At 37.0% G+C, this 12074-nt stretch overlaps 1 protein-coding gene across 10 annotated transcripts in view; it reads left to right on the forward strand.

Moving 5' to 3' along the window:
- LOC106877847 (high affinity copper uptake protein 1) overlaps positions 1–11673 on the forward strand; it is a 120603-nt gene extending 108930 nt beyond the window's left edge. For 8 of the 10 annotated variants that reach the window (XM_089363992.1, XM_089363984.1, XM_089363962.1 and 5 more), the window contains one exon: positions 9311–11673. In XM_089363992.1, coding sequence (XP_089220118.1) covers positions 9311–9512 — 202 coding nt within the window. In that variant the 3' untranslated portion in view covers positions 9513–11673. The remainder of the gene's footprint in view (positions 1–9310) is intronic. The other 2 variants (XM_089363979.1, XM_089363972.1) reach the window with 1 other exon arrangement.
- The last annotated feature ends 401 nt before the right edge of the window (positions 11674–12074 follow it).

Raw genomic sequence — 12074 nt, forward strand, 5'->3', positions numbered from 1 at the left:
ACAGAATGAACACGTAGGAAAACAGATATATATGTGTGTGTGTATATATATATATATATATGTATGTATACATGTATATATATTATTGTATTTTGGGATGGTTGTTTTTTTTTTGCCTAATAAACATATGCACTATGTATTTTTTCTTCATTCGTTTATCACTGTTCTTATTTTAGCTCATGTCTATTGTCTAGAAATCTTTCGTAACGCATCTGTGACCTCTTCAGCAACACTTTCTGTCTGTGCGTGTGCTCCTGCTTTGCTTAGTCCATTCTGAAAGGTTTCCAGACAATGGACACGAGTTAAAATAAGAACAGTAATAAACGAGTGAAGAACAAATATATAGTGCATGTGTTTATTTGGTAAAAAAAAAGGGTGGGGTGGAAAATGGCCATCCTAAAATGCAACAATAACTGTTTCAACACACGGTTTCACATCATGAATCTTGCAACACAAATTCATAAATGTGTGTATATAATATATATATATATATATATATATATATATATATATATATATATATATATATATATATATATCAAAATAAGCAACAAGATCTCCAGAAGTGATGTAGTGCGGCCGTTTCAAACGGCTTCATTTAATTGAACAATGCAAAATTGATGTAATGATTGCATTGTTCAGTTAAATGGAGCCCCTTGAAACGATCGTACTGCATCACCACTTGATACCCTGTTCCTTATTTTGAGTCGTACAGATAATGCCACACTAATTTTTGGTGTTTCAACTTAAGTACCTAATTCAACTGAATCTCAATTATATATATATATATATATATATATATATATATATATATATATATATATATATATATATATAGTGTAGTATATTGCCACTTAAGTGTGGCTGACCCCTAGGGGTGGATGTTACTGTTGCTTTTAGCCCCAGGAGGACATCTCCTCCAGCTGGCTTATCGACACACGACTGTGTCCTGTTTGCCAAGGGTAGTTATCCCTCTCACCAACATCTGCAGCACGGACGGATCCGGATTTCAGGGTTATTTCCCTTCGTCGGCGTCCGATAGCCGCTATATATATATATATATATAGCTACAAACTTACTTTCTTTCCCAACTACTCCCCCCCCTCTCATATAATGAGATGTAGCCATGTATCTTCACTATCACAGGACACCTGCGCTTATCTGTCTGTCATACTTTAAGCCCCACCACCACCACCAGTGACTGGCATAAAACCACCTCTCTGCCCTCTCAAATACTCCTCTCATTTTGCTGAGGGGACGTTTCCCATTTTTCCATTTCTTGTTCTTTTCCCTGTCTTATTAGGGACTTGGTAACTTAACTAATGCTGGCGGCAAAAGAAAGAAAGGACCCAGCACTCATTATAAAATGGTTGGCATTAGGAAGGGTATCCAGGAGTAGAAACCATGGCAAGGCCGATACTGGAACATGATGAAGCCTGATCCCTTACCAAATCCTCTCAAACCATGCAACCCATGCCAGTATGGAAAATAGACATTAAATGATGATGATAATGATGATAGGATGATAATTACATATAGGTTTCACTCTGTGGTTCCACTGTCAAAGGAGTCTCTTACTGTGAAACTTGTCAGTAATTGTCACTATCTTTTACTGGTTTCAGTCATTGGACTGCAGCCATACTGGGGCACTGCATTGGAAGGTTTAGTCAAGCAAATCAACCTGAGTACCTATTTTATCAGTGTCTTTGAAATTTATGTATTGTCTCTACATTTTGTGTATTTCTACATCAGATAATGTTTATTCACTTTATTACATACATGATGTTGTTATTTATCTGTTATATATTGGCCATTTGCAATACATACAAAAGCTAACTTGTCATCTCCCTTATATATACCAGCCATGCATACAACACCTACATATTAATCTCGCTTTTATACATTCTCCAATGTCTGTAGTCTCCTAAATCCCTTTTCACTTCAATTACCCTCAGTGTTCCTTGTTAGCTGAGGTTCTCCTTTAAAGGTGATGTTTTAACCCTTTTTTTTACCATATAGGTGCGGGCACAGGTGTGTGGTTTGAGGAACTTGCTTCCAAGCCAAGTGGGCTTGGGTCTAGTCCAATTATGTAGCACTTGGGGCAAGTGTCTTTTTCTATAGTCCCAGGCTGACCAAAGCCTTGTGAATGGATTTGATAGACAGAAACTGAAAGAAGCCCATCATATATTTGTGTGTGTGTGTACTTTTGTCTAGACATCATGTGATGGTTGAAGGTCAGCATCTTTGTCATGCAAACAGGGTTGTCCATTTTCAGTCTTCTGTGAAAAACTTGTCTGGTCATGGGAAAATATTATCTTGCTTGGAAACAGGCTTGGGTTGATGATAGATTTAAATTTAGATCAATTTAAAACAGAAAGTTTGTATCAGAGAAGGTTGGTCTTAGGTGAGTTTGGTCTTAAAAGAGTTAATAATTAACTGGAGCTAGTCAGTATTCTGTTGTTAGTCTCACTAATTTTAGATTTTGTTGATTTAAAAATATTTCATTAACAAAATATAGAATATAGATCTGTATTGAACTGGTGCCAGCATAGCTGTGTGGTAAGAAGTTTGCTTCCCTGTCTCATAGGTTTGGGTTCAGTCCCACTGCCTAGCACCTTAGGCAAGTGTCTTTTACTGTAGCTCTGAGTTGACTAAAGTTTTGCAAGTAGATTTGGTAGATGGAAACTGAAAAAAAGCTCTTCACACACATATATGTGTGTGTGTGTTTTAAAGTTACCTCTACAGATTTACTATAGAAATTAGAGCCATCACCGAAAGTTAGAATGTTTTGTATATGAATATGTCCATGTAAACAATGTCATCGAAGATAGAAAACTAGGTAATGAGTGTATGTGCATATTTCAGGAGTTTGCACTGCTAACACAGTATTGACTTATAAAGGCTTTAATATATTTAGTAGTATATTGTGGTTAAATAATGAAATATGGTTTCCTTACCAGCAATATGCATTGAAGATGTAATTGTTTATATATTTTTTGTTGCAGTTATACACAGGAAAAGACTTAGATACTTAATTATATATGTAAAAATTAACACTTCCTTCTCCAAGCCTAGATTCGAAACTGAATCTAAGAATTCTCGGTCGTCCAAACCACCATGATCAACAGGCGCGAAAACAGGTTTTCTTTGTCCTGTCAAAAAGTGATTGATCATCTCCTTTTGACCTATGACCTCAGCCATGTCAGGCGAAGTTCAAATGGACAGGAGCTGACCTATTCAGGTACAAACTCTGCTGCAGTATGTCTGTCCTTCTAGCTGCCACGATTCTTATAAATTCAGTGGTCAACAAGACAGGGAGAGAGAAGGCGCTAGGCAGCCAAATGAGGAACATCTACTACAAGACAGCTTTTCTCAGAGACCAGAGCAATGTTCGAAGTTCTACGACACACACATAAGAGGAATCCACTCATGAGATTCCTTACCCTAGAAAGAACAGTTAGGTTCTAGAACCACAAAATTAGGGATAAAATCCCGAAAGGAACGAAATGAAAAATAAAAACTTTTACCATCTTTTCTCCTGGACCAAATTGGTTTCTGACATTAGTTTAGCAAATAAGATAATTTGCCAGGTGAAATCGTTTTCAACAGGTACACCTAAGACTAAAATATATAAACACGAGGCAATCAATTCTTTGCCTCTCGTTTATACATCCTAATTTTTCAGATCTGTATATATATGACAGGCTTCTTTCAGTTTCTGTCTACCAAAGCCACTCACAAGGCTTTGGTTGGTCCAAGGTTATAGTAGAAGACACTTGCTCAAGGTGTCATGCAGTGGGTCTGAATCCGGAACCATGTGGTTGGGAAGCAAACATCTTACCATACAACGATACCTGCGCCTATACATATATATCATTATCATCATTTAGTGTCTACTTTCCATGCTGGAATGGGTTAGACAATTTGACTGGAACTGGCAAGCTAGAGAACTGCACCAGCTTCCGGTCTGGTTTGGCATAGTTTCTACAGCTGGGTGCCCTTCTTAATGCCAACCACTCCAAGTGTGTGTGTGTGTGTGTGTGTTTATATCTCCCTTGTTTTGTCATCACATAATAATTATAAATTAGTATCACTGTCATACAAATTGTGTCATTCATTTGCAATATCCTGCGAGAATGTGTCTTACCTCACTTGGAAACGAGTGAGGGTTAGTGACAGGAAGAGCATCCAGCCATAGAAGATCTACCTCAATAAACTCCATTTGACCCATGCAAGCACAGAAAAGTGTACATTCAAAAGATGATGATGAAATACAAACTGATTATGACTTGTGAATTCCAAAACTCTGCTTCAGCAAAGGTTTTGAAAACTAATCAGTTTTCTTCCTTTTTTTTTTTTTGTTTAGTTTTTTTCTTTTGTTTCGAACACTCCCTCCTCCTCCTCATCATTATTCAGATTTCAAACTCTGCTTTAACACTTGCTTCAGCTGTTCATTTTCCCTGACTCTTCCAGTATAATACTCTCCTACTGTAATATCAAATTCTCAACCAATTTAGCTTTTCTTTATCATAATTTCTCCCTTATCTTGACATTGATCTTGTCAAGGACTCTCTCAGTACGTGTAGGTATCAGAGTTAAAAACCTTATGTCGTTTCATTAGACACAATACACTTCCTATTTCTTGACTTCTATATTATTATTATTATCATTATTATTAAGGCAGCGAGCTGGCAGAAACGTTAGCATGCCGGTGCGAAATGCTTAGTGGTATTTCGTCTGCTGTTACGTTCTGAGTTCAAATTCCACTAAGGTCGACTTTACCTTTCATCCTTTCGGGTTCGATTAAATAAATACCAGTTACACACTGATGTCGACATAATTAACTTAATCTGTTTGTCCCGTGTGTAACCCCGGGTTGATGTAATCAACTAGTCCTCACCTCCCCCAAATTTCACCCCATGTGCCTATAGTAGAAAGGGTTATTAAGGTAGTAAGCTGGCAGAATCGTTAAGACACCAGACAAAACACTTAGCAGCATTTCACCCATCTTTATGATCTGAGTTCAAATTATGCTACGGTGAACTGCCTTTTCATCCTTTCGAGGTCAATGAAATAAGTACTAAACAAGCACTGATATCAATGTAATCGACTTACTCTTCCCCCTGAAATAGCTGGCCTTGAGCCAAAATTTGAAACTATTATTATTATTATTATTATTATTATTATTAAGGCAGAATCGTTAGCACGCCAGGTGAAATGCTTAATGGTATTCTGTCTGCCTCTATGTTCTGAGCTCAAATTCTGCCAATGTCGACTTTGCCTTTCATCCTTTTGGGGTCAATAAATTAAGTACCAGTCATATACTGGGGTCCATGTGATCGACTATACCCCTCTCCTCCTTTGCAGACCTTGTGCATGTAGTAGAAAGGATTATCATTATTATTATTACTATTATTTTAGGTGGCGAGCTAGCAGAATCGTTAGCGGTATTTCATCTCCTGATACATCCTGAGTTCAAATTGTGCCGAGGTCAACTCTGCCTTTCATTCTTTCAGGGTTGATAAATTAAATACCAGTGAAACACTGGGGTTGATGTAATTGACTAGTCACACAAATTTCAGGCCTTGTGCCTGTAGTAGAATGGATTATTATTATATATGTGTGTGTGTGTATGATATGTATGTATATATATAATACAAATAATTACAGAGGCATCAAGCTGTTAGATCAGGTTATGAAAGTTACAGAGAGGGTCATAGCCCAACTAATTAGGGAGCGAATCAATTTAGATGAGATGCAGTTTGGGTTCGTGCCAGGTAAAAGCACTACTGATGCCTTATTTCTAGTGAGACAGTTGCAGGAGAAATACCTAGCTAAGGATAAACCTCTGTACCTGGCTTTCGTTGACATGGAGAAAGCCTTTGACAGGGTCCCCCGATCCCTTATCTGATGGTCAATGAGGAAACTTGGGATAGAAGAATGGTTAGTGAGAGCTGTGCGAGCCATGTACAGAGATGCTGCCAGTAAGGTGAGGGTTGGAAATGAGTACAGCAATGAATTCCGGGTAGAGGTAGGGGTCCACCAAGGTTCCGTCCTCAGCCCCCTCTTATTTACCATAGTCCTCCAGGCAATCACAGAGGAGTTCAAGACAGGTTGCCCCTGGGAGCTCCTCTATGCTGATGACCTTGCCCTAATTGCGGAGTCACTATCAGAACTAGAGGAGAAGTTTCAGGTGTGGAAGCAAGGTCTAGAATTGAAGGGCCTTAGAGTCAACCTAGCTAAAACCAAAATCCTAATAAGTAGGAAGGTAGATAAAACACAAACCCCTTCAGGTAGATGGCCCTGCTCAGTATGTAGAAAAGGAGTAGGTAGTAACTCTATAAGATGTACCCAGTGCAAGCTATGGACATATAACAGGTGCAGCAACATCAAAGGCAGGTTAACTAGCAAGTTAGTTTTTGTTTGTGGCAGATGTTCAGGTGCAATAAAGACTGTAAACAAACAGGAAACAACTTCTATCTCATTCCAGGGTGAAAAACTAGAGGTAGTCGATAGCTTCCGCTATCTGGGCGACCAAGTTAGTAGTGGGGGTGGGTGCGCTGAAAGTGTAGCTGCTAGAATAAGAATAGCCTGGGCAAAGTTTAGAGAGCTCTTACCCCTGCTGGCGACAAAGGGACTCTCACTCAGAGTAAAAGGTAGACTGTATGACGCATGCGTACGAACAACCATGCTACATGGCAGTGAAACATGGGCTGTAACTGCTGAGGACATACGTAAGCTCGCAAGGAATGAAGCCAGTATGCTCCGTTGGATGTGTAATGTCAATGTGAATACCCGTCAGAGTGTAAGTATCTTGAGAGAAAAGCTGAACATTAGAAGCATCAGTTGTGGCGTGCAAGAGAGACGATTGCGCTGGTATGGACATGTGGTGAGAATGGAGGAGGATAGCTGCGTGAAAAAGTGCCACACCCTAACAGTTGAGGGAACCCGTGGAAGAGGTAGGCCCAGGAAGACCTGGGCTGAGGTGGTGAGGCAAGACCTTCGTACATTGGGCCTCACCGAGGCGATGACTACTGACCGAGACCTTTGGAAATGTGCTGTGCGTGAGAAGACCCGGCAAGCCAAATAAGATCGTTGCCAGTGCCCCTGGACTGGTTCTTGTGCGGGTGGCACATGAAATGCACCATTTTGAGCGTGGCCGTTGCCAGTACCGCCTGACTGGCTCCTGTAGGATTTTCGAGCGTGGCCGTTTTCGTGCGGGTGACACGTAAAAGCACCCACTACACTCTCTGAGTGGTTGGCGTTAGGAAGGGCATCCAGCTGTAGAAACTCTGCCAAATCAGACTGGAGCCTGGTGTTGCCATCCGGTTTCACCAGTCCTCAGTCAAATCGTCCAACCCATGCTAGCATGGAAAGCGGATGTTAAACGATGATGATGATGATGATATATATATATATATCCTGTTGTTTACTTAAGAAAGATTGACAAGAACTACAACAATAATATTTCAACAATTTAAATGCGTTTTTTCATTTTCCCTTAGCAATTTACATTTTTACTGCCTAACCAAGGCTATTATTTGAGTTATTAATAGCCACATAGACTATCTTCAAAAAGTAAAGGACAATTTCATACTGGTAACATTATACTTAAAATAATATGATCAGAAGTTTGTTTATACATGTACCTAATCAAGACTAGCTGATAGCCAAGGGTTATAACCATAACTTAGCTCTGTTCTCATCGTCACTCTGCTTCCCTTCCTATACTTCATACAAAATTCAAAGATTATTATCCGACTGTGTTTCCATCATAAACACTCACCATTCTCACACATTCCTTTTGTCTTTCTCATTCAAGATGTTCTTCAATTTGAAAGATAAAGGAATAAGATTGCTGTTGTTTCTCTCATCTCACACACACATATACCAAGATCTTTTTTTTTTTATAGATGCCTTAGATGTGAAGAAAGTTCTGTTAAATTTCTGTGCAAAAAGAAGTGTTAAATTATTTTGTTTTTGCATTTGGTTGACATAATTCTTGATGTGAACTGTGTTGAAACATTATGTCTAGGGACAGTTATTATACTAATAATAAACACATGCACTGTTTTATTTCATTTCTTTTATCAACAAAGTAACCATTTAATAAATCAAGTAATCCTTCTTCTTCCTTGCCCCACTGGCGTAACCAAATATCCCCTCTATAGTAAGATAACTGTCCTTGTCCCTCGCCTGGCACACAGCCACTTCTCTCAACTAAGAGATCTTTGTTTTACAAGTTATTTGGTGACCCCACTGGAGCTGGTGCCACATTAAAAACACCCAGTATACTCTGTAAAGTGGTTGGCATTAGGAACGGCATCCAGATGTGGAAATTAAGCCAAAACGGATGACTAGAGCCTGGTGCAGTTCTCGGGTTTGTCAGCTCTGATCAAACTGTCTAACCCATGCCAGCATGGAAAACAGACGTTAAATGATGGTGGTGATGATTGTTTGACCAATCAGTCAGCTCGGTTCATCAGTCCTTTCCTTGCCACTCAAGACCTCATCAATGACGTGTGCCTAGATAGACACTTGAAGCAGATGTAGAATAGAGGGCATGCCTTTGATGTGGGGGGGGGGGGTGAAAGGCAACAAAACGGTTTTAACAAACCTGGCTGATTGGTTCCCTTGCACCAACTGCAACTTGGTCACTGACATGATTCCATTTGATTTTACATCAGTGACCAGGTTGCCGTTAGTGCAAGGAAAACTTTTGACACCAAATAATAAAATGTGTAAATGAAGTTAAGTCTTTGCATGTTCTAGAATGGCTAATATGTACCTTCCATGCTACTATTGTTTTAGTTTCAACTCAGTCTCAGATCAATTCTTTTGCCTGGTAATTACATCTCCAAAATAGTTTAATAATAATAATAAGAGCACAAACCTCCACCAAGGCAACACCGTCTTCTCAATGATTAGCCGGAGATGATTTTTAAAATGAGAATATCTGAAATAAACTCGATTGCTCTCACAAACAAGAATACTAAAAATGAACCTGATCACTCTCAAAAATTAAATAAAACAAACTGGAAAAATAATCCAGAATTCTTGTCCAGTACCTGATCAATCCCAAATTCTTATCAGTTCATGAGATATCTTGTCCATGGACAAACGTAAATGAAAACAATACCTCCGCTAAGGTAATAAAAAGAAGTGAAATAGAACCAGTGCACGTGTCTATTATTGGCATAATGACCCAAGAAGTGTTAAATGTTTATTTTTATTAAAATGTATAAAATTTGAATCTATTTTCAGCTTCTGTATAACTCACTTTTTTTCTTTTTCTCTTTTGTTTTTTTAGGGTTTGGATATTCAGTTTCTCTCACCTCATTCAGACCGGGCTTCATATCTTGCAAGTAACAGTCAGCTACTGCCTCATGTTGGTCTTTATGACTTACAATGTTTGGTTATGTATTTCTGTAGTGCTTGGTGCTGGCGCGGGCTACTTTGCCTTCGGCTGGAAGAGAGCTATTGTGGTCGACATTAACGAACACTGCCATTAACCATTAAATAGCTTGACTGTCACTATGGAAACAAACTTATGTTTAATGACCATAAAATCAAAAACAACAAACTTTTATCAGCAAGTTTCTCTTTTCAAAAGGTGGGAGTGATTTGTTCATAGAATTCATTACATTGCAGTTGGCAAATACTTGAAAATATTTTATCAGAAAAAGATATTTATATATCTTTTTTATTTTTTAGAGACTCCCTAGGGACCATTTATTTTTAGATTTATTTCTGTTTTATTTTTCTTAATATCACACATTTGCTTCTCTTAGAACAGAAAGCCATACACACACACATCTTTCATTGAGTTTCTGTGAGAATGAAAATGTGGAAGAAATTGCTGTTTGTCTGTTCTTGAGTTGTGACTGGATATGTTATTTGGGGGACAAGGAAGCTTGCTGAAATATTTGTTAGAATCCTTGGTATCAAGATTCCTAAAATATATATATATCTATCACATATCAAACCTCTGCAACTATGGGTTGTAAATAATAAAAGCTATTATTGAGCTTCCTCCGAAACATTTTTTATCAGATATATCAGGCTATCTTTATGGTCAATCAACCTACTAGAAGTAGCAGTTAAAATCTCCCTCAAATTACACTATACAGTCTTTAAAGGAAAAAAAACACACTAGATAATGATACTCCTAAAAAGACAGGATGGTCACAACTGGAACATTTTTGATCATAGGTCAGTTCAGTCTGTATTAACCTAGAGCTAAACAACTAGAAACACATTCAACAAAACACATCTTTTGATGCTAACTTGGCTTGATGGTTTTATTCTGAAATTAAGTTGTTTGTGTAAAATACTTGGAGAGAGAAAAGGATCTTAGTTGCACAACTCCCTTGTATTCAATTAAGCTTCTTATTCTGCTTCATATATTCTCTTGAAGTAAAATTAAATGCATGTGTAATTTAACCCTTTCGTTACCAAACTGGCTGAAACCTCCTCTGGCTCTGTAGTACAAATGTCTTGTTTTCATAAGTTTCGAATTAAAATCTTCCACCAAACGTTAGTCACAATTTCTGTTCCTAACACTAGCTTAATGATAACTAAGTTATTTTACTAATTTCTTTGTTATATTTAAAATAATTGAAAGAAACACAGAGCAACTCAAAATGAATACATATGACTACTGGCAGGATCAACCAGGTGTGTAACTGGTACTTATTTTATCGACACCCCTGAACGGCTGAAAGGTAAAGTCGACCTTGGTGGAATTTGAACTCCAAATGCAGAAACACACAAAATGCCACTAAGCATTTTGTCCAGTGTGCTAATGATTCTGCCAGCTCACCACCTTAGTAGTAGTAATACAGATTAAACTGACCATCAACAACAGCAATGTCATCAGCCTGAGAGATGACACTGATGTGACCTCTAAAGGTTCACCTATACAGCCCCTCTTTCTCCAAGTAATAGTGTGAGTGTATTATATATAAATATTATATATAAAATTTCATATCTAAAAGTCACAGGAGCTACCATTTTTTGCTTACAGGTAAATCTCATAGAATTGTTTTCATCCTGTTGTGTTCTAGTCTTGCCTGGATTTCTGGGTTGGTTTGATATAAAATCTTAAGAATACTTTATCAAATTTGTATTGCAGTTACATTGTTTTAAAAAAAAAAAAAAATTCTGGCATTGAAACAGTGACCAACCAACCAACCAAATCTAGTCTGAACAGTTCCATTTTGACTTAAACAGTTATGGGAAATATTTATATTTAAGGGTGTGTGTGTGTTCTAATTTAATTGTTTTGTACAAATTACTACAAGGATTTTCAACTGTCTGTCTGTTTGTCTCATATATATATAAGATTGATGAAGCCACCACCATGTTATTCAAGGTATAACAAGGCTCTTTGTCTGTTACAATCATGTTGCGTTTTTTTTTTTTTTTTTGAAGCTAAACAATCCAAGAAGTATGGCTTCTTAGATATCATTTGTTATTCAATTTATTTTTACCTTTCGTTTTCAAAGGATTTACTTACTGATAGAAGAAAATTCATTAGAAATTGTCATAATACAAATTGTTATTGATTAAAAAAAAAAACATATATATATATATATATATATATATATATATATATATCAGCTATTATGAAAAAAAAGAAAATTTAAATTTATTAAAAATATATTACATATATTTTTCTCTTTTTATTTCGTTTTTTAATGAAAAAGAAAAAAAATCTACAACAGGTTTTGCAGTGGTGGCTGTTTTTTTCTTCTTTTTTTTTTTTGAAGCAAAATAATCTGTCCAGTTCTATTTTCATACTCACTGTTGGATGTGTACAAGAACGAGCACAAAAAAATTATAATAAAGTTAATAGTATTCACAATATTGTATTTCCATAAATTATCACTTGTGTTTTTATATATATATATATATATATATATATATATATATATATATATATATATATATATATATATATATATATATATATATATATATATTTCTCACCCTTACTCTCTCACTCTCTTCCCCTCTCTCTCACTCTCTTTCTCTTCCTTTCTTCTTCCCCCCCATACCCCTCTTCCCTCTCT

Source organism: Octopus bimaculoides, chromosome 1 (assembly GCF_046866305.1).
Source record: "Octopus bimaculoides isolate indiv1 chromosome 1, ASM4686630v1, whole genome shotgun sequence".
NCBI classification, from domain to species: domain Eukaryota; kingdom Metazoa; phylum Mollusca; class Cephalopoda; order Octopoda; family Octopodidae; genus Octopus; species Octopus bimaculoides.